Here is a 21,596-nt window from a genome sequence, read left to right as displayed (position 1 = left end):
CGCTTTCTGGGCCTCTCACCCACAAACTGCCTGATGCCCCCGGAAGTTCTTAGGAGACGAGGCCGTGGCCGTACAGCAAGATGGCGGCGCTCACGGCGGGCGGAGTAGCGGCGGTAAGTGTGTCAGGCGCTGCCGTGCTATGGCGGGTGCCGGCGCTTTTCTCTGCCCGCAGCCAGGGGCAGGGGCGGAGGGCAGCCCCCTCCCTACCCGCTCCCGTAACGGCTTGGAAGCGCCGTGCCGAGCCCCGCGCGCAGGAGCTTGTGCCCGCCGCGGCGGTCAGGAGGCTGCTGCGCCGTCAGGCTGCTCTTCCCGCCGAGCGGCGGCGGGACATGGCCGGGGCTGGTTCTGGGGAAAAACCCGAGCTCCCAGGCCCTGTGCCCCTGAGGGCACTGGGGCCCGGCCTCTGCCGCGCCGCTGCGGCGGCTGCCCCCGCGCTTCAGGTACTGCTCCCGAGTGCTGTCACGTAGTCTTGGTTTATGTGATTGCTGTGTTATAATGCTATTTTCTACCTTGTTAAAAGAGTTATCTTAGACCAGAACTATCTGTATAAAATTATAGAAACTTATTTAAAACTTGCTTGCTATAAAAAAATGAGATGGGGATGAAACAGAAGTTACAATGGGGAAACCAGCTGAAGTCAGAAGTTTCTACAGCGTGCCCTGTGTCTGCATGGAAATGTCTGTCAGAAGATAGGTGCTACTTTGGTAAACACTGATAATTCTGAAAAGTCAACTCTTAAAAAAATTCCCACAGGAGGAATTTGCTCCAGGAGGTGCATATGATTACTGGCTGCAGTCTGAGGGAGCTGATTTTTCTTCCTGAAAAGGGGAGCTATGATGTCTGTGGTACATCAGCTGACGGCGGGGTGGCTCGTGGATCATCTCTCTTTCATCAACCAGTGTGGCTATGAGATCTGTGACTCCTTTGCATACCCTCGTAGTGTCACTCTCAATACTTCTGTCAGTTCTCCTGGAGATTGTCATGGCATTTCTACCTTTGCTGCCACCTCCTCATCAAGAGATGGTCCTATTCCTGGTCCTGGAGATGCAATAGAAAGAGAAGGTAAAATGGCAAAAACGAGATATGTGTTTCGGGAGGAGTTCTTTGACATTTCTAAGCCCCATATAGCTGCAGCTCCTGAGCAGCAGCTCTGTCAGGGATGCTCTGAGGTGAGTCTCACAGAAATAAAGTCCAACAGCAACAGAGAGGAACACCAAGAAGGAACCAAGAGTGGCGTCGGAGATTCTGTTGCCAGTGCTAGGAAGGTATGTTCTCTGTAATACAGTAAACTATAGTAATCCCCTGGTAAATAATATATAACTAATGTTGTCTTGCACGTTCCAGTTTCCTGAGGTTATGTAGGAGAGCAGGAACTTTTCCACAGTAGATTTCAAGATGCACGGAAAATGTAAGCACTTGAGTATATGCTTGTGTGCCTTATGTCAGTAATGTGCATCCTGTGACTCAAAAACAGTGGGATGCTCACAAAATCTTCTGACGCTGGTTGTGGTCAGGCGTGTGAGCTGAAACTGTGGTAGCTGTCAAGATTGTGCAGATTAACAAGGAGGGAAGGACAGTATGAATTTACTTTCAATATGTAGATTGTTCAGTACTGTTCCTTGTGGACAAAAAAAAAAAAAGTTGCAGGTCTAAGCCAACAAATGTAATCATGAAGACCTAGTTAATTTTCTCCTGTTATTGGTAAACTGCACTTGGCAGCTGAACAGATACCTTCTAGTATGGGCCTAAAGGAGGCATGAACATGAACTGTGGCATGCACTAGGTACCTTCAGATCCCAGTGCCATGAATAACGTAACACAGCTTTAAGCCTGTATACCTTGAGAATGCCTACAGTAGCCTAGGTATTCTGAGATCATCTTTTTGCTTATTGGACTTATACTTGTGATAAAAAAAGGAAGAGATGGAAGTTTTTTCTGCTTTTAAAAGAGTTAATTTGTAATTCGGGTATGTTTGATTATTTTTGTTTCTTTTCATCATGGAGTAATATGGATTTTTTTTTTTTTCCCCACTGTTTGTTCATTCTGCAGAAACGTAAAAGGAAATGTGTATTCAACCAAGGCGAACTGGATGCTTTAGAATACCATTCAAAGGTAAGTGTCTAAACAAAAGTATGTTTTGCAAGTACATGATACCTGACTTTGGGCATGTACGGAGTGAAGACATGGTTGCAAACAAGTTCTGTTCTTGTAGCTTGTTCCACTAATGGGAAAGTCATCTCTCCAGTCCTTAAATGAATAAACGCATACAGAGAATATCTTCTGTGTAGATATATATGAAACAAACTAGACATGAAACTGCAGCTGAGACATTTCAAAGAGCTGGAAGCTGCATTCACAAAGTATCTTTTACTGTTATGGATAACTGAGCATTATATAGCGATGAGTTGAGTATTAGTTGAACAGGAAGTGACTGATTTGAAATAAACAGTGTAATCTGTTCTGAAGTTCACCTCATCTTTAGTATATCAGGACACTGTGCTGAAGTTATTCAAAGCTTCTCTGACCAAATGTGCTCCAAGATGTCTCGCTTCTGCTAATGAGAAAGAATTATTCCCTCTAACATTTTACATTGTCATATTGAAGCATCATGAATGAATTAGAATTCAAGTCTCTATTTAGGCTCATGTCAGTGATGTATTGGTGAAGTTACAACTGAATTACATTGAAGTGTGTTAGTAAATCCTAGAAATGTAATCTGTGGATAATGTTTGATGTATTCTTACTGCTTTCCTAGATAGTGATGTGAACCTGAACTAGGACCTACACTTGCTTTCTTTCCTCTGACAAAGGTGTTAGTCCTATTGGGCTTTTTGTTTAATTCTGTTCCTCTTGGACTATATTTAAATGACTAAATTTTTCTTCTCTTACATGGCAACAACTTTGTAGTAAACATGTACAGTTTGCTATGATACAGTGTAGAGGTCCTGTAGTTATTGTTGTGAATAAGCTATGCCTGTGCAGAATTGCCTCAAAGGAGAGAACTCTGAATTTTGATATCAAACAGAGGTTTATGAGTATGAAAACCTTTCGGCTAAAATAAAGTCATTCAACAATAGGAATAAGGGAAGAAATTAAGCGAAGTTGTTTCACGTCTTGGAGGCCTGTGTAACCTCAAATGATTTTTGGTGAATATGCAAAGAAGACAAAATCTTGAAAAATCTGTGATCCCAGTTAGCTTCTAATACCATTCACGGATTAGAATATATTGGTTTTTACTGTATTCGTAGTGTTAAAGGCTGTAGTTCTGCAAGTCAATTCAGATTGTTTTGGCACTTATTCATATCTTTAGAATAATTTTCAAAAAAAAACCCCAGATTTGTGCCTGCCAGTGAAAGTAGGCATCGAGTTCATTTATGAATTTCAGTCAGAGTCAACATAGGGAACAGTACAAAATACGCTAAATTCCTTCAGCAACCATTTGCTAAAACTACTGTTTAAAGTGCTTGATAGTCAAGAGGCTTTGTCCACCTGTGAATTAGCACATGGATGTAAGAAGAAAAGCCATCTGCATTAATTCAGCTGTACAACTTGTAGCATTTCTAAAGGTGTATTTATTAATTCTGTTAAAGCAGTATGAACTTTTACTATCACAAACCTAGGTACTAAAAAAGTATGACTGTCCCCTCAGATATCTGGATGCTGGTGCTATTAAAGAAATTATTAAAAAAAATTCCTTCCCCCCCATTCATTTGGAAATTGTAATAAAGAGTATTTTGTAAAAACGTCTTGTGAAGTCGAGGGTTCCACAATCAGGAGCTTTAGAAACCATAATAAATATTTGAAACCTTTGATGAAGCTACTGTAACTGGCAATATTGCTATTGTAAATGAACAAAAATGCCGCATTGATAATTAAAACTCAGTATTAAATCTGAGTTAAATAAGCCTCAATTAAAGGCTCAGTAATTTGGGAATAAATTAGGTCTCTAAGTTTTGTAAAGGGAGGGTGCTGAAATGAATGAGAGTGTATATAGATCTAAGAATCTTGTCTTCCTGGACTCACTGGCAGATTATTTGAGAGGTATGTCACTTAGAAAAGATATAAAAACAAATTCTAATAATTTAATTTGATTTACTTGTTGTACTTCCATATTACTTTTAAAATGCATAAACTATTGTTTTTCAAAGTGAATTAAAATGCGGAAAAATACTGATTTTTATATCCCAGTATACATCTCAATTAAAAATATGTTTATAGGCACAGTAACTTGAAATTAGATTAGAATTTTAACTTATACTTCAAATTATTGCTTTGAAATTTATGTTTGTTTGGAACAATAATATTCCACCTCTATTGCCCGTGAAATGTTTTGTTCAGTAGTATCTCACTCTTTCTTTCTCCAGGCTTCTCATTATTGTCTCTTTACCAAAAAAACCAACAAAATTTAGCATGGCCTCATTATTATGCCCTTGTAGCTTTTTAGTCAATGATGTCAGTATTTGGGAAGGATCCTTTTCCCACTCTGCAGATTGAAAATGTTTTGATTTCTGTCACATTCCCTGATCGAGTAGACACTTGAAAGATCATTTCTTTTTCCCTTGTTTCTTTATGACCATACAGGTCAGGAAGCTCATTTGGGAAGGGACTTTACATTTAGTCCAAGAAGGACTCAGAAGTGGTTTTCTTCACCACACTGCTGCAGAACTCAGTTGCAGGAAGAATGTTGTTCTTGGACACATTGGCTGTGGGTTGGCTGAATTATGTGAAATGGCAAAGCAGTTTCCAGCTGTGAATGAAAGTGACCATCAAACTGTACATGTGCTAGATGATGAAACCTCCGTTCAAGAGCAGGACCTGCTTTCGTGTGTTACAGAAAACAGCTCAAACTGTGCAAAGATAGTTGTGTTAATGGGGCAGAAGTACTTGGTGCCACCAAAAAGCAGTTTCCTTTTATCTGATATTTCGTGTTTACAGCCCCTGCTGAACTGTAAGTATCTTTAAGTATTAGAATTTACCACTTCTCTCCTGCCTGAGAAGGGCAGTTAATGTCAAGATGACTAAAGACTCAATGAAGGGATTTTAATATACAGCATCACACTGATAGGAAATGCTGCTGCAAGCTTTCAAAGTGGTATTTCTACCTTTGTGCAAATAGGTGAGGGTTTTCAAAGGAATTTTGAGTGGTTAGGAGCTCATGTAATGGGGGGGATTATCTGTCTCCAGGAGGCTCCTTTAAAAATCTCAGCCACAGCATTTTAGATGAAGCCCAAAATACGACAGTTTGTGAGCATGTTCTGAGCCACTGTCAGTATATAAGTCATGTAAATGCATTGAATTGGGACTAGCTATGCTACTAGTCCCTATCCCACAGGATGAGGCTTTAAAGTAGATAAGTCGACACTGCTGCTGGGGTGGTATTCCTGCTGTCTTGGTTTTTAGCTAGATTAGGTCATGGGAGAGGGATGAGATGATGCACCTTTAAAGCAAGGGTTCCCGTACAGATTCATCCTGTTCAGCAGCAGGGTCTATTCAGATTGGCGTATACTGATTGTGAAACCAACCCCGGTGTCCCCCAGAGAAGGTAACAGTTTGAGAGGCTGCTGCACCCAGCTGGAGGTGAACACCACTTTAGCAAGACCAGAGTAGCAAACATGAGTTGACTTTCTCAGCTGCTACATTTCACAGCTGAGAGTATTGGATTAAGCCAAAATCAGTGACAGGGAAGTGGTGGGATTTTAGAATTTAGTAACTCCTCTGTAAAAGTAAATCAAAAGCTACCCAAGCCAGTATCCCCAGCCCTAATGGGCCATGCAGAAAGCTTTAAGCTGACAACATGCATCAGTCTTCACTGTACTTTACCATCCCATTAGCTTTCAATTTGACCTTCATTGTTATTAGTAGCAGCAGCTAAGCTTCAACAGACAGTCTTACAGGAAAGATGTTGCCTGTGAGCAAGAGCTGGGGATTACTGCCCTCTAATCAGTAATTTTAGATTTGTTAGTTACATATGTTTCCTCCCTTCTAATATGCAACTTAGATGTTCACTGTTTTTTTTCTTTTTTTTTTAATTAAGAAGACATGCAGGAGGTGGAATCTTATTATCCAAATAATAATTTTATATTTGAAGTCCAGAATTTAGCCAGTTAGATGTTTTCAACTGCATGAAAGAAGGAAGATCACTGTCACTGTGCTATCACTATGCACAGCTGGGCATATAGCAAGTTTGGATTCTCCTGGAGGTCAGAGAGCAGTCCAGGAAATTTGAGAAAATGCTTTTGAAGTAACCAACAGTGAATGTTAATATAATGCAATGACTTTAGATTTTTTTTTGAGAAAGTCTACTGTCCATTTTAATTATTATTTTTCTTCTTCCCTTTCACCTGCTAAGAGAGAAGTATTTCTTGCTCATCAGCCCACTGTTAGGATAACACCTCCAGTGTTAATAAAGAAATAAGATGTAGAAAGCACATTTAATGCACATTAAATATTAAACTGTTGTTCTTATTAGCTCTTTAAATAATTAGCATCAGACTTAATGAAGGAACAAATAGGTTCTGTGGAAAAAATAAAACTGGAGAGTCCTGTTTTTTCATGGATATGTCCTGTATCTTCTGTCCTCCAACTGAAGTAAACCCAGCTTCTCCTGTGAAAACTCTTTCAGTTCTCTTCCTCTTGTCCATTAATTTACATTTCATACACTGCATCTCGCTCTCTGTCTTCACCTCCAATAGTGCAAAACACAGTTTTCCAGGGCTGATTTGGAGCTCTGCATGTCCCAATGGGCCTGCTGAAAGATCAGGCAGCACAGGAATCTTGTGTTCAGGGCTGCAGCCTTTCACTCAGCTGGGTGCCTTATTACATAGCTTCTGTTAGGAAACTTGGAGAAATTTTCATCTTTGAGACTTGCACTCTGCTATCAGTTTTTTTTCTGAAAGTCCCCAAGATATTCAATATTTCTTGGAGGGATCTGACACCGATCAGAGAAACATCCTTTCCTTAGGTAATGAGCCTAAAAATCTCTGAAGTATATGATTATCTGAATTAAAACAAGCATGCTAGAAGCCTTTTAACTTCTTATTTGGAAAGAACAGGAGAAAGTTGTGGTTTTGCTGCATAGTTGGCTCTTTAAATGTTGTCTGTATGTGAGTAGCTAAGCCTTTATCAGTTTTAACTAGTAGATTTATTTTAAAACTAATTTACTGGCTTTTTTTTTTTTTTGTAATTTCACTTCCTAGACAAGAAAAAATACGATGTAATTGTAATTGATCCACCGTGGGAGAACAAATCCGTTAAAAGGAGTAACAGGTAAATTTTATAGTAAAATCAAACAAACTTTGTCAGCTTAGCTTACATGGGCTAATTAACATTTTAATAAATACTGATGCAATCCAAGACCAATATAACTGTGAGACTGTAGCTTAAACTAGCAAATATTTTGGCACGTGCCTACCTTCAAGACTATGAAATGTCTTGGGGATTTCACTGAAATTGCTTGGATACTTTGTATACAAAATATTTGCAAGAGTGGATCTTAAATTACCTAACTAGTGAGAGAATGTTAGTCCTTGAGACTTATAAGGAAAGCCTGGAGTCAACTTGTTTTGTAAGGCCCAGATCATGCAGATATTAATTTGAAATTAATACGGTTACTTTAGTGGGCATAAAGCTAGATAAATGTGTAAGCACTTCCAGGACTGAGGTCCAATTTAGAAGTTTGAGTTTTATGAATGTTTTGGGTTGGTTTTTTTTTTTTTTTTTAACTTGAGCTGTAGTTTGAGCTTCAGTCTGATGGGTAGAAGAGAGAAAGTGATAATGCAGCAGTAAAATCCTCAAGTGCAATAGGAACTTTCCGAGTACTGTAGTTTATGAAGTCATTAACTTAAAATTTTATGGGCTTCCCTCTCCACTGAGTAACATCAGGCTTATGCCAGTGGAGCTCTCTTGATTACCATAGAATTGTATGCATGTGAAAGAAGGGCAGACAGGAAATATGGTCTTACAACTTTCTAGAATAATATCTACTGTAGCTTTTGAAGCCTGCTATGAAGACATAATTTGAAGATGCAGAGACTGATGAGTAGGTTTTACTTTGAAAGCCCTACAGAAACCTCTAGAAACCCGGAGTTAAACTCATTCAAGTGTCTTTCTTAACTATGTAAGTTACTCAAAAGAAAATTGTAGTTGTTCACAGGCATGAATTAGCCAGCAAGACCCTCTCTCCCTTGCAAAATAAAGGCAAAAGGTGGAAAAGCATCACTGCTGTTAGTTACCTTGTTGACAGCTAATTTTTTTTAAGCATTTCACATCTGGGTTGTGAATCTTGTTTTCTCTGGGCAGTCTAGTCCAGGAGGTATTTTGGATTTTAGCCTTGTTACCTGTTTCTCATTGTTGTTCTCGCTGTTGTATTGTATAGGGATCCCAGGTACCCAGACAATGGCTCTCGATTCTAGTAGGCAGTGTGCCAATATTTTTGATGCTGCAGTGTGTAAGTTCCACAAATTGCAACTCACTAATAGTGTAGAATAGCATCATGAGAAAAAAGGTAGAACAGGACAGAATCTGGAAAGCATACTGAGTTCACTGATGTTGCATACAGTTAGCTCGAAAATGTGCGGAACTATTCTGAATAACCTAGAGAACTTTTACCATGAATGGTAATTTAAAATCACTGAGTAACTTCTGCAAATAACTGGAGAAGTGGTTACTCTTTTATGACCTTTTAACTTGCCAGTCAAATTAGTGTTGCCCTTGCACTTGTAAATGAATCACTTGTCATTTTAATTCAAAAGAGAGATTGCTTATTATGAAAAGTGAATAATGTTACTTTGACTAAAGAGCTACTTTTCACTAAATAACTTTGTTCTGGCGTAAAGATGGGAGTACTGAACTACATATGATAGTTCTTAAATTAAACATGGGCTTTTAGACTTCTTCAGAATCACAACTCATAATACTTTATTTGGGGGAATAGTACAAATATGTAGTTAAAGGTTCTGCTCAGTAAAATTTAAGTACATACACCAATGATTTTATATCAGAATCCATCAGATTTGGCCACTGGGTGTCAGTCTTGATCCATTTTTATGACTTGTGTTGTCAGGAGCTAATTCTTGAAAGGTCTTGGCTGTGTAATTTCTTTATCCGTTTGTGTTGCTTTGCAATTTTTCTATTTGGTATATGATAACTTGCTTTCTTACTGTATTGGCATGTAGATACAACCACTTGTCTTCATGGCAAATCAAGCAGATTCCTGTACCAGCGCTAGCTGCTCCAAATTGTCTTGTAGTCACGTGGGTGACTAATAGACAGAAGCACTTACGTTTTGTTAAGGATGAACTTTATCCTCATTGGTCTGTGAAAACACTTGCTGAGTGGCACTGGGTAAAAGTAAGTTCTCAATTTGTTTTGTTGCTTTCTTGGAGACTGAGAGGGCTTGCACTATGACACTTTATGTTCTTATAATTTGTCTATTTACTACCATGTGCTTTTGTATTTGAAAGGTATGGTATCATCAGTATCTTCCTTTTTATCAAAGAAAATGTCTTGAAAAAATTGGGTATGAAAATCTTCCACTGTGTATTTTTAACTCCTCTGTGTCAGATTACGAGAGCTGGAGAATTTGTATTGCCTTTGGATTCTTTACACAAAAAGCCCTATGAAGTTCTTGTATTGGGGAGAGTTCAAGAAGATGTAAAGGAAGCCTTAAGGTATGCCAGGATATTTATGGTAAATGTCTTTTTTTGAGGCTGCTAGGATTCTCTTTGTATATATCACTTGTTCATAATACAATATAATGTCCCAAAATCTTCTCTTGGCAACATCTTTTGGCTGATGGTGGACCTAAAAATAACCTTATTAGCTTTGGGATAAGGGAGTGCTTTAGTGAGATTAAAGGATGGAAATCTTTTGTCTGTTCCTTCTATCTGTCTGTGTTGGTGAACTGGCTCAGACAAAAGCCTTCTGGACAGGGCTTCCTTTGCTGAGAGGTTCTCTTGGACCATGAGTCCTTGGCACAGGCTGATGCCATTTTAGGGATGCTGGTGTTTTTCTACACATGAAAACATACAGAACTACGTTGTTTGTTCTCAATGGCTTTGTATGGCTATTGTTAACCATGCTTTGTCTAAAGCCTCAGTGATTTCATAAACAGTCCTTGTATATATTATGGCTGAGCAACATTTAACTTCCCTTAGACTTATCTGAAGTTTGACTGTGAATGAACATTCTGTGTGTGAGCTCCCATCTGAAGTAGCTCTGTGAGAGCTGCAGCATCACATTTGGTGGTATTCACTCATACTTCTTTTCTTGTTCTGGTTTATACAACAGGAAATCTGAAGATGTACTTCCAATTCCAGAACATAAGTTAATTGTCAGCATACCCTGCAGTCTGCATTCACATAAACCCCCTCTTACTGGTATGTTTTGTTTTGTTGCATAATGTTTCTGTAGGGCATTGGACTTGGATGTCTGAAATGATGTACCTAGAATGAGGTACCTTTATATATGAAGTGCCTTAATTTCCCATATGCCAAGCAATTTTGCTTAATAGGACTTGTGGCTCCTCAACATTTCTGAAAATGTTCTCAGGCACCTAAGTCTTGGTCTCTAAAAACGCATATGAAAAGTAGAACTTCAAGCATTATTGTGTGAATATTTTGGCCAGACATGTAAAAAAAAAAAAAACAAGTTGCATTTTTAAATTTGTTTTTTTTAAATGCTGCAGGAACAGTTTACAGATACTGTATGTATAAAGTTATGCCAAAAACCTAAAGTACCTTGCGGGGGAGGGGAGCTTTGGGAACATATTAAATAGGATATCTTCTACGTAGTTAATAAAAGCAGAAACCTCTTTATTATGTCATGCTGAAAGGAATGTTTTTATTTGTGCATGAGTTGCTTATACACCTGCAGTACAGTTGTGCCTTTAAATCCAAAAACTTAAATATTTAAAAACTGTTAACAATAGGCAACAAATAAGGCATACCCTGCTTATTTCTGAGGAGCTGTATTTAATTTACTGGAATTGATGCAGTAACTCCAGCCAGCCAGTCAGTGTGGGTATGAATTCAACTTTTCAGAGTTTAGTCCAAAGGATTTCAAGATTTCTGTGTGATATGTTACCTTTTGCACAGTGTTCTGGAGCACTCTGACTAATTTCATCAATAGAAAGTTGTACTTCTTTCATCATTATAGCACCTGAGTGCCTTACAATGCCATGGTAAGAGACATAGTTAGTACCTCTCAAAAAAATGGTTTCATCCTTCCCCAAGGGGAAAACTCATGATGAATCTGCAAATATTCCAGGTGCACGTGGTGCTATGTAATCACGTCAGAAAAGGCAAGTAAAAGAAATGCATAATGCTATTGGAGCGGAGAGGCATCACAGTTTGCTTCACTGACATGCTTTCCTTTTTCTGTTCCCAAGGAACAGAACAACTTAAGTTAGGAAGCTGATCTTGACAGTTGTTATATGTTCAGGGAGGCTCTAAAATTTGCATTTTGGTCTTGTATTTATTAAATTAACATACATATATATACCTGTTCAAAAACTAGTAGAAGACACATACTTTGGTTAGCTAAAAATAAAAAAAAAAAAAAGGCAGCAATTCTAGGAGGATCTTTTTGCAGTTCTGAAGCCACATCTTTAAGAATTAGGACTACAGCAGGAAGTATGTGTGTTCATTTAAGGTAATGAATGGTAGGGTAGTGATTTGTGAGGCAGCCACCTAGGGCCTCTTCAGAAAACCAATACTTAGCAGCACACTCAGGCACAAACAGGAAACTTGTGAGTTATCCAAGGGTGCAAAACAGCAGTTTGTATGTATTATAGAATGGTCCTCAGAAATTCTTTTGTAGGGCAGAATCTAGAAACCATATTGGGAAATCCTTTATAAATTATGATCCTGAATGGGTTTTGAAAGAACTTGTCCGTGCTAATTTATGTATTTCTTGAGTCTTTACTTGAATGCTGAAGTTTGATGTCATTGTGCAGCATTTCTGTTTCTATTTGAAAAATGAATTTGCTGTTGAGCAATATCAGTGATTTACAAGGTTTTTATAAAAATCCACATGTATCCTACAGTTTTGGCAGCTCCATTCAGAACACAGTTATGTAATGAAAAGGTAGACCATAAGAGAAACTAATTGCTGATGCTTTGACTTCAGTGCTGTAAAAGGCTATCACTTTCATGACCAGACGATATTCTGAAGCTGCCAGTAGAGAGCAGCTGAGCTACATCCTAGAGTGGTTTAGAAGAAATTTGAACAGAAGCAGAGATTTGGCAATGGGGGAGAAGGACACTTGATGAGTCACATGCATTCTTTATGTTTTGTTTAAGTAGTAACAAAGCCAGAAATATTAGTATTTACTGCTGCTGTCTGGCACTTTATTTCTTATTACTACTATAAAGGCTGTGTGTTGGTACATATGTAGCCACTTAATGACTGATTATAATAGTTTATCTCTCTGGGGGAAGAAAAAAGATGTAAATTAAAGTAAGCCATCAAAAAGAGATGTTTGGGTTCCTACAGTGCGTTTAACCATGAAATTGCAACTGTAGGGGTTTTTGGTGATGCATGTGCTGTGTTTAATGCTTAGAGCTTTAATATGTCATTGTAAATGTACTTAAGCTTCTTTATGCAAATATGTTAAAATGAAATTTTATTACTCCTGTTTTTGATTCAAATAACAGGAGTTTTTCTTCCTAATTCAATTCTATGTTGCTCTTAGAAGACACAGAAGGTATTCTGTTACACAGATGATGTGAAGTAATGTAGAACTTGAAACACCTTTTTTCCTTTTCCTGTTTTATAGATTCTTATTGTTATAGGCATTTCTCCTCCAGTTTTTAAGTATGTGAGTTTACTGTTAGAAAATAATATTGCCATATAGGAGTATCCTAAAAACATTGGAATTAATTCTTGGCTATGTTTCAGCTGCTTTGCATTTCTCCAGCAGAAGAGTGCAACGGGAAAATCTTAGGAACTCCTTCCTCCTGTAGCAACCCTGACTTGTTAGGCCATGTTATCAAAGTGTTCTTGAAAGTAAAAAGAAGTAAATGCCTTTTGTTCCCTTATGCACCTTGTGAGCCCTTACTGTTAGACTAATTGATAGGTGCATCAACATCTAGGTTTAACTTGAAGCTCGGGAAAGATGCAGAGATGTGAAGCCATCTTTATGCTGAGTTTCAGATCTTTTTCTGGTCCTACTTTGTTCAGAGTTTAGACAAACTGGGCAATAAAGACCTCTACACTGCAAACTCTTTTGAAGGGTTACTATGAAATGAGTTCAGTCACGTGCTTTGCATGGCTCACAAATCAGACAGTGAAAAGCCAGCAGTCATTTTCACTTTGTGTCCAATTTGCCATGCAGAACTTGCTATTTAGGTAGTGGAAGTTCATAAGATAAGGGGAAACTGTTGCTTGTTTCAAAAATTATTCCTCCTTTTGCTTATTTAAACATTTTTAGTAGCATGCATCTTCAATGCATGTTTGGGATTAAGAGTAGGCAGGTATGGCAGGTATCCTGCCTGACTGCCAGATTGCGCTTCAGAAGGAAGTGGGTTTTCTGGAAGAGCAGTGTCTCATCTACCAGCTGGCTTTGTGCTAACTTCGTGTGTCCTAGGGCATTAGATGCCCAAGTATAGGTGCTTGAGTTGCTGTCATAGTGTTTGACACCTGCAAGTGATAAAGAATAATCTATTAATCATCTATTTAAGCTGTTTATTGTTAGTGGTATCTGTAAGTGGATACAAGTAATTGTGTGGGTTTGGTTTTTTTTTGTTTGTTTGTTTGTTTGTTTTTTTAATCTATTCCTATGGTAGGAAAACTTAATCTTTCTACTGATGTAGATCCTCTAACCTGTTTTCAGAGGAAAAAACTCCAGAGTTTGCTTAAGGGCTGCAAGTCAGATGAGTGTTAAAATAGCCTTCTGGTGATATAAAAGCCTGACAAAGAAGCTATAATTTGTAACTTGAACACTGACTTTTCCTATTTTAAGGAAACCAGTGTAATGAGATTTTATGCCAACAAAACACAGCCACATTATTGCCCTCTTGATATGGTAATTTCTTACTGCTTGATGTAATTATGTAAATACCTACAACCTCTCAATGAAAAATCATACTATAATGTTATCTTGAATTATATGTAATCTGCCTCTATTTAAAAAAACAAACAAACAAAAAAAACCAAACAAAAAACCAACCAAAAAACTTCTGACTTTAAAAAAGACCCTCTCTCTGGTAGCATGAGAGGGGGAGATCCTGCGACTTCCTTTTTAAATTCTATAACCAAATCAGTTGAAACATTGGCACAAGCTTCTTGCTTCTGCTGAACTGACCTGTTTTTTGGCTACCTCTTTTTTGCTTTCTGGCGAACTAATCTTTGAGGTTGATTGAATCTCCTAAGTGTACTTTTAAAATTTGTTTGCTTAGGCATGGAAGCTTTTCATGCTGAGTAAAACTGCTTTTGATTTCTGGACTCAGTGCTGTGATTATATTTTTAATCTATACATTTTAAGAACAAATGTCAACATTACTAATGTGCTCTTAATGAAATTTTGTCACCTAAATAATTGCTTCCTCTACTTAGAAGCCTATATAAAACATAAAATGGGTCTATTTTTCTTTTTTTATATGGGGGGGTGGGGAAAGTAATATAAAACCTGACTCTGCAGTAAGCTCTGCATGATCTTATGCCCATTAGGGTCAAAAAGATAGCCTACAGATGTCAGGATCTTCTCACAGAGAGCTTCTTGAAAGTTTTGGAGCTTTGCTTTCCACAGTCTCTCCCTTTTCTTCTGTGGAAAAAGTGTAGCCTCCTGCAACATGGGCTTTCTTAGATGATTAAGAGAATAGATTTTTGGAAGACCTTTGTTAAAGTCATAGAATCATAGAATGGTTTGGGTTGGAAGGGACCTTTAAAGGTCATCTGGCCCAATCCCCCTGCAATGACCAGGGACATCTTCAGCCAGATCAGGTTGCTCAGAGCCCCATCCAGTCTGACCTTGAATGTTTCCAGGGCTGGGGCATCTACCACCTCACTGGGCGACCTGTTTCAGTGTTTCACCACCCTCACCGTAAAAAATTTCTTCCTTATATCTAGTCTGAATCTACCCTCTTTTAGTTTAAAACCTTTACCCCTTGTCCTATTGCAACAGGCCCTGCTAAAAAGTCTGTCCCCATCTTTCTTTTAAGCCCCCTTTAAGTACTGAAAGGCTGCGATCAGGTCTCCCCATAGCCTTCTCCAGGCTGAACAACCCCAGCTCTTTCAGCCTTTCCTCATAGGAGAGGTGTTCCAGCCCTCTGATAACGTTGGCAGCAAATTGTGCACAAGAAATCCTTAACTAAATAGAGCATGGAAAAAGAACAATAAATTTTACCACATTTTTTTTAATATGGTGGGTTTGCAAAATGGTATAAAAGCAGCTACTCATAAGTGGTGTCTAATTAGATGAACTCCCATGACTCCAAACAGCAATGTTCAGTGCAGCAAATTTTCTGTCAGAATGTACATTTTCCTCTAAACCTCCCAGACTCTTCTCTGCAAATGTTAGATTTGTTTAAACATTTTAGCTTGCCTCTAAAAGAAGCAGGTTTTTTGGAATAAGATTCCTGCTGGTAGCAGTATTTTTTAGATTAAAAGCTGCCTTGATGATAACCCATCTGAGACATTCATTTGACATTTGTTAAGGATTTGGGGGAAGGAGAATAGATTTATATGCCATACCAAAATAGAAGAAAGTCTGGAAACACCCATTACAAAATAGTTATGAAAAAGTTTTGAATGGATTGAAGCTTTGGAAGAGGCAGTCGCAGGTAGGAAATGCATCTGGGGTTGGTTAACACAAACTAGAAAGTGAAGTGGATGCTCATCTTTCTGCAACAGGAGCAATCCATGACAAGAACAGCTGAGGTCTCACACAGGGAGTCTGTGACTGGTAAACTTGATGCAAAAAGTCAGAACTTGGATTGCACCAAAAAAAAAAAAAGGGCATTCTTTCTCACACTGAGGTATGCTGATTGGATGCATTTTTGCTTTCTGCAATGATCATATCTGAAGAGACTGAGTCAAGCAACACAACACTGGATTTATGAGCTGTATTTTTAAGCTACACAAAGTTAGAAACCACTGGGAGATCTGATAAAAACTGACCGAGGTATCCTTTGGAAAAGGAAATGGTTTCATAGTTTTTCTTCTTTTGTCATCAGTAACAAAAATAAGAACTTAACATGTAATTTTTAGTATAGATATGTTTTTCAGTCCTTCTGCGTCCTTTGTGTTGGGTACTCCTTAAAGCTTTGCTTTTCTCATGCCTATTTTTATACATAGTATCTTTGTAGCTATTTCCTGAAACCTAGTTAAGATTTTGTTTGACCCAGCCACAAACTAAATGGCTCTGTATGACAAGTAACACATTTAACAATAAACTGCTTGCAATAATACTTTTCAGGTCAAATGCAAGACCTTTTTCTATCACTCCAATAATACCAGTCATAATCGGTGACACAATTGATGTTAATGACAGGCATCTATTTATTTGGATTTAAGCAGTAAAGATGCCTGGCTGTAGAAGAAATTTGGGATTTGTATTACTGAGAGAAAGAACACAGTTAAATAAATATTTCTTCAGTTGCCAAGTTGGTATTGGGGAGAAAGAAGACCCTGCATACTTATAGCCTTTTTAGTGCTATGTTTATTTAACTGGTGTTTTTTATTTTACCTTTTAACAGTTGTCATAAAAAAAAAATGCTTTTATTCCCTTTAAGAGAGGAGGAAGAGAGTGCCATCTTAATTAAGGAAAGGTTTTATTTATTTATTTTTAGAATTGTTGGCCCTGTGTTATAGGAGCTAAGTGAGTCTTTAGGAGGTGTTTGGTTGATATTAGTGAAAAATTCAGAACTCCTCTATGTAGAGGTGGAAATAAATCCTCATTCCCTTTCTCTAAATGAAAACCAATAAATCAAGGCTATTGAAGGTCTTGACAATATTGTTCAGAATCTCAAGGGCACTTACTTAAAATGACTTTCTCACTATAAATAGTCCAGCTGTTTGATGAAACCCCTGAAATTAATTTGCTGTCTCTCCCTTTTTTTAATGAAACATTGAGGTTTTCATCCGCTAGCAGCACAGGGGAGGTTTTATTTGTTTACTATTGTTATTTGTACTTTTGTCACTGTTGTTATCTTCTTTTTTTTCTCTTGCACAGCAGTTCTGGCAGAGTTTATCAAGCCAGATGTGGAATGCTTGGAGTTGTTTGCTCGCAACCTACAGCCTGGCTGGACCAGCTGGGGAAACGAGGTTTTGAAGTTTCAGCACATTGATTATTTCACTGTTCTGCAGAATGAAAACTGAGTTGGGTCTTGTAGCTTAATTCTGAAATCGCGCACCTTCCCAGCAGGCTCTCGAACTTGCCTTTATTACTGATGGTGCACTCAGAAGGCAACAGAAATAAAACCAATTACACTTCCATTAAAATTCTTGAAGTGACAGGGTATCTGTTCAGTGGTTATCTCCATTTTTACAAGCTGGTCCTTTATGTTGATGATCTTGAGATATTTAAATACTGGTTTTTAGAGTATAAGTCCATCCCTGGTTTTTTCAAACCTCAAGAAAAGAAAGATATTTTAAAGTATTCTCACTGCAGCAATCAAATCTGAGCATCATAAGTGCTACAGTGTTACATTTCTAATGTATTATTTTTAAAGAATGATAATGTATTGTTTTTAAGGAGTGGCAATGGGAGTAAACAGTTCTGAATTACATATGTTTCCTTAAAGAAGATTGCTTTTTACAAAACTGTGGATTTTGAAATAAAATAATTATGAAGGCAGTGTATCGTCTTACATGTTTGTATCTGTCTGTCTACCTCAGAGGAAATAAAAGGAGCAGTGCTTGTGTTATTTGGCAAATGAATTGTTGACTGACCACATTCTATGTAAAATTACACTTTTAAAACACTCAGCAATTCCATCTTTCTGTATATGGTGTTAATTCTATGAATACATTGTAAATGATCAGTCTTAACATCTTACAAATTCTGCATATAAAAATAAGTAAATAATGTAACAGTGAAAGTAGTTACCAGGCAAAACATTTCTTACTGCGTGATTTTTATTTAGCCTACATTTTAAACTGTCAGTATGTAAGCAACCTTACGTACAACTATGAGGGATAAGAAGGTTCTTTATTTGCTTTCAGTTTTACAAGACATTCCCTACCTGGAGCTTCTGAGTTCCCAGGCCGAATTCCCCTGCCCTTCCAAGATGGTCTCATCCAGTACTAAATGAGTGTATGAGACTCAAGTATGGCATAAATCATAACTGCTGCACATATCTTGTTTTCCCTTTCTACTCTATAAAACAGCACAAGAAATGATGATGTTGTCTGTTCCACATCCACTGCTATGAATGGCTCTAGATTATCTTTTAATTGCAAATAAAGGAAAGGGATGAACAATCTTAGAGATCAGGAAACCACCTTTCTCCTCCTTTGAGCTAAGCAGCAGAACCCTTCAAAGGGAATGACCTTCTTCAAGCTGTTGAAGAATTGACGACCTGTTTAATCTGTCTTTTCTGTGGAGTCCCTTTGCAAGTTGCAGCCTTCTAGCTCTTCCTCTGTCTTCTGAGCTGCTGTGCTCAGAAGCTGAACAGCTAATTCCAGCAGCTGGGAATCCAGCCTCCCGAGTATGGTTTGTATGTAGAGGGTGCAGGCAGGCTGTAAGCTTCTCAGACTGGAAATCAAAAGTTGGCGATTGGAGTCTAAATAATACCTGATCCTGTCATAAATAGTTATAAAATTGTGCCTTGGACAGCTGTTTGCTACTTTTCCAGCGCTCTGGCTGTGAAGAAAACCTTGTGAATATGACAGAAGTGGTGTTCTACATCTGCAGCCAACCTGAAGCTATTGGGTTTTCTCAGGAGAAGGTTCAATATATCTCAGTTTGTTGCTAACTCAGAATATTAGCAGTTGATAGTTTCAGGGTCATCTTTAAAACATAATTATTGGCCTGTTATGCTTAATTCGTAATTTAAATAGCCTCTTACACTTTTCTAGCTGTCCAAAATCCCAGCTGTCCCCAACCAGCCATCAGATCTTTCAGTGTCAGTCGGATGATTCCCTGAGGCAGAATCTGAAGCGTACTGGAAAATCAGTGATGAGTGAAGCCAGCTAATATAAAAGGACAATTTAAGATCCAATTTCTTTTTATAAAAGAATAATATTATCTATATCAGTTGCTCTACATTACTTTTGTGGTAGAAAGATGCCCTCTGTTGTGTCAAGCCTTGTATAAAAAGGCAAATGTGCTCTGAAGAGTTTGCAAACTTGGTAAGAAATGAAAGAACAAGGGGGAAGATAAGGATGGAGGAATACAGGATAGTAATGAGATGTTGAGGTGAGTGTGGTAAGTAGCAGCCTAGGCATTATGCACAGCTTCAGCGTTCCTAAGGAATGATAGGTTTTTTCCCCCATTTTTAAAGAGATTTTCTGCTTTTCTATTTTGGTATGTTAAAATTCACACGTTCCAAGGAAAAATAGGTGAAGTGTGTATTTTACTAATGACATTGACAAAACAGAAGGTTTTTTTTAGTTCTAAATTCTTTGTGTGGCAGTTTGGTGAACTGAGAACTGTGATTGCTCAAGAATTTTCAGAAAGTACTTTATTTGGTACATCTGCTGTTGTTTTAGCAGGACAGTGATAAAAAATTTCTTTGGCTAGGTGTTCTCCACTACTTAAGGCCTTTGAAAATTATGTCTTATTGCAAAAAAATCTCAGTTCATAAAGCAATAAGAAGTAATTTTTAGCTGCTCCTATATGTAGACTACATCAAGTGTCATAATCAAACTTACTTTTATGAAGCTTCAGGTTTGAGTGTGATTTTGAAATGTCAAATTAGCATGTGACCTTTACTTGTATTTTTAAACTTTTATAAAGTAAAAAGAATTATACCAGCAAGATGTGTTTTTGGAATAGTAATTGCTAGTTGTGAACTCCTGTGGAAATAGGAAAGTTTCTTTTGCAAGATTAAACATTATTAAAAAAGCGAAGTAAGTGAGCAGCTCTTACCTCTTTATAGGATTCAGCTCAGGTAGGTGTCAGCAGCAGTAAAGAGTAGACTTTGAAAATCGATTTCTAAACTATATAGACAATGACAAAATAGCAGGAGGAAGATGCTATTATGCCTTGAGAATTGTGTTCATTAACCTCAACATACCATTTAAGACTTACCTACTGCTTATTTTGGGTTGAACACAACAGTAAGGGAATGGAAGATGGCTAGAGAGTAGCCAAGGAATGAGGTTTGTTCAAGTTGCTGAAAGAAGTCTTGTGGTGTCCCCGCTGGCAGGTATTTTCCGAATGGTCTGACAATCTCGTGGAGCTTGCTTGACTTAACGACTTTTGCCACAGTAACATGTTTGGGTTGTAATGACTAGGAGTGTCCTTGTGCAGCAGCACATTGCTGTCCCATGCTCTTCAGCCCTTACCTGGATGGGGATTGCTCTTTGCGGCGAACACGGCCATGGAAAGGAGCTGCTGTTTCACAAAGCCAATGCCTAAACTGCAAGACCTGAAAAATGCTTCTCCAATCTAGCCGTGTGCCCTGGTTGCACCCTGACTCCATAGGAAGGACTGCCAGGATGAGGAGCCCCACTGTACTTCGGTCAGGGTTGGTGTTGGTAGAAGAGGTGCGCGCTGTGAACTAGTGTGAATCAAGGGCTCTGCTGTTAAGGAAACGCCACCGTACAACCCCTTCCCTAGAAGGAGGAGGTATTTTCCGCTAGTGGCGGCACTTGAATGCTGATGTTATTTCAGGAATAGTGGGAAGTTAGAAAAAACAACCAGGAAGAGCAGCTAGTGGGTGTAGATAAACCACTACCCATACAACAGAGGCCTGGCTAAGCCGCTAACCATAATGAGCCTTGCTTATGGACAAAATCTGCTTTGTTGCATTGGCAAAGCTTGAGCTTGCAGTTGTTAAACAGTTAAAAGTCACTATGCCGGGAGGGGTGAGTGGGGATTTTGGTTGTTGGAAGCAACTTGCATGGACCAGTCTAACCAGAGGCCTTTGGGAGAGGATACTCCTGCAAGACAGCCTTCCTAAATTGGGTCTTACAGGTTGCTCTCAAGGAAAGAAGGGAGCTTCATACAGAACAGTATGATGGAAATCTTCTCAGCCAGAAAGCTGTGTCTATGGCTCAGCCACAAGTGCTCTTTGTGGCTGGAGAAGGCATCTTGGGTAACCCAAACTAAGTGGTGGTCACCTGAGAAGAGAACAGGTACAGTCCTCTTTGTGGCCCTGTGGTCAGATGTGGGAGGGCACGGCAACAGATGCTAAGCCTACGGCCTGGTTTGAGAGAAGAGCATTTGTAAAGCTGTGATCGGGCAGCCCTGGGAGGGTGACTGCTCTGCCAGTGTTTCACAGAGAGAATTGTGTGTGTATATTTATGTGTACATGCAAAGCTGGTCTGTCAGAGTAGTGTGAATCAGGGGTATACTGTCCTTTGAATAACAGCCAGAGTTGTGCATTGCTAGAAATGTAATACCTTTGCATTTTCACTTGTCAGTGCCCTGATGTTACTAATTTATGGGGAAAAAGTACTTTTTATTTGGTTAGAGATGTGCCAATAATGCA

General features: G+C 38.5%; 1 protein-coding gene across 6 annotated transcripts; it reads left to right on the top strand.

Moving 5' to 3' along the window:
- Positions 1-88: 88 nt before the first annotated feature.
- Positions 89-17,823, top strand: METTL4 (methyltransferase 4, N6-adenosine). Of its 6 annotated transcripts, none has more exons than XM_082317088.1 (9): positions 89-113; positions 754-1,265; positions 2,050-2,112; positions 4,582-4,948; positions 7,197-7,266; positions 9,174-9,348; positions 9,562-9,668; positions 10,288-10,376; positions 17,174-17,823. In XM_082317088.1, exons 2-9 carry the CDS (start codon positions 834-836, stop codon positions 17,314-17,316), a joined length of 1,446 nt encoding a protein of 481 aa, XP_082173214.1. In that variant the 5' UTR covers positions 89-113; positions 754-833; the 3' UTR covers positions 17,317-17,823. The 6 variants fall into 6 exon arrangements, with proteins under 6 accessions (XP_082173214.1, XP_082173212.1, XP_082173215.1 ...); XM_082317086.1 differs by having other exon boundaries at positions 17,171-17,823; XM_082317089.1 differs by lacking the exon at positions 17,174-17,823 and adding an exon at positions 15,850-17,161.
- Positions 17,824-21,596: the final 3,773 nt, after the last annotated feature.

This window comes from Platalea leucorodia (genome assembly GCF_965183815.1).
Source record: "Platalea leucorodia genome assembly, chromosome: 1".
In the NCBI taxonomy this organism is placed as follows: domain Eukaryota; kingdom Metazoa; phylum Chordata; class Aves; order Pelecaniformes; family Threskiornithidae; genus Platalea; species Platalea leucorodia.
This window is presented reverse-complemented; position numbering and strand designations above follow the sequence as displayed.

What these genes read in the sequence shown, in the direction of transcription:
- METTL4 (XM_082317086.1), top strand. Translation starts at nt 834, where the DNA reads ATGATGTCTGTGGTACATCAGCTGACGGCGGGGTGGCTCGTGGATCAT. An exon ending in TTTACAGCCCCTGCTGAACT is followed by an intron (nt 4,949 to 7,196) that starts GTAAGTATCTTT and finishes TTCACTTCCTAG; the next exon opens with ACAAGAAAAAATACGATGTA. An exon ending in TCCGTTAAAAGGAGTAACAG is followed by an intron (nt 7,267 to 9,173) that starts GTAAATTTTATA and finishes ATTGGCATGTAG; the next exon opens with ATACAACCACTTGTCTTCAT.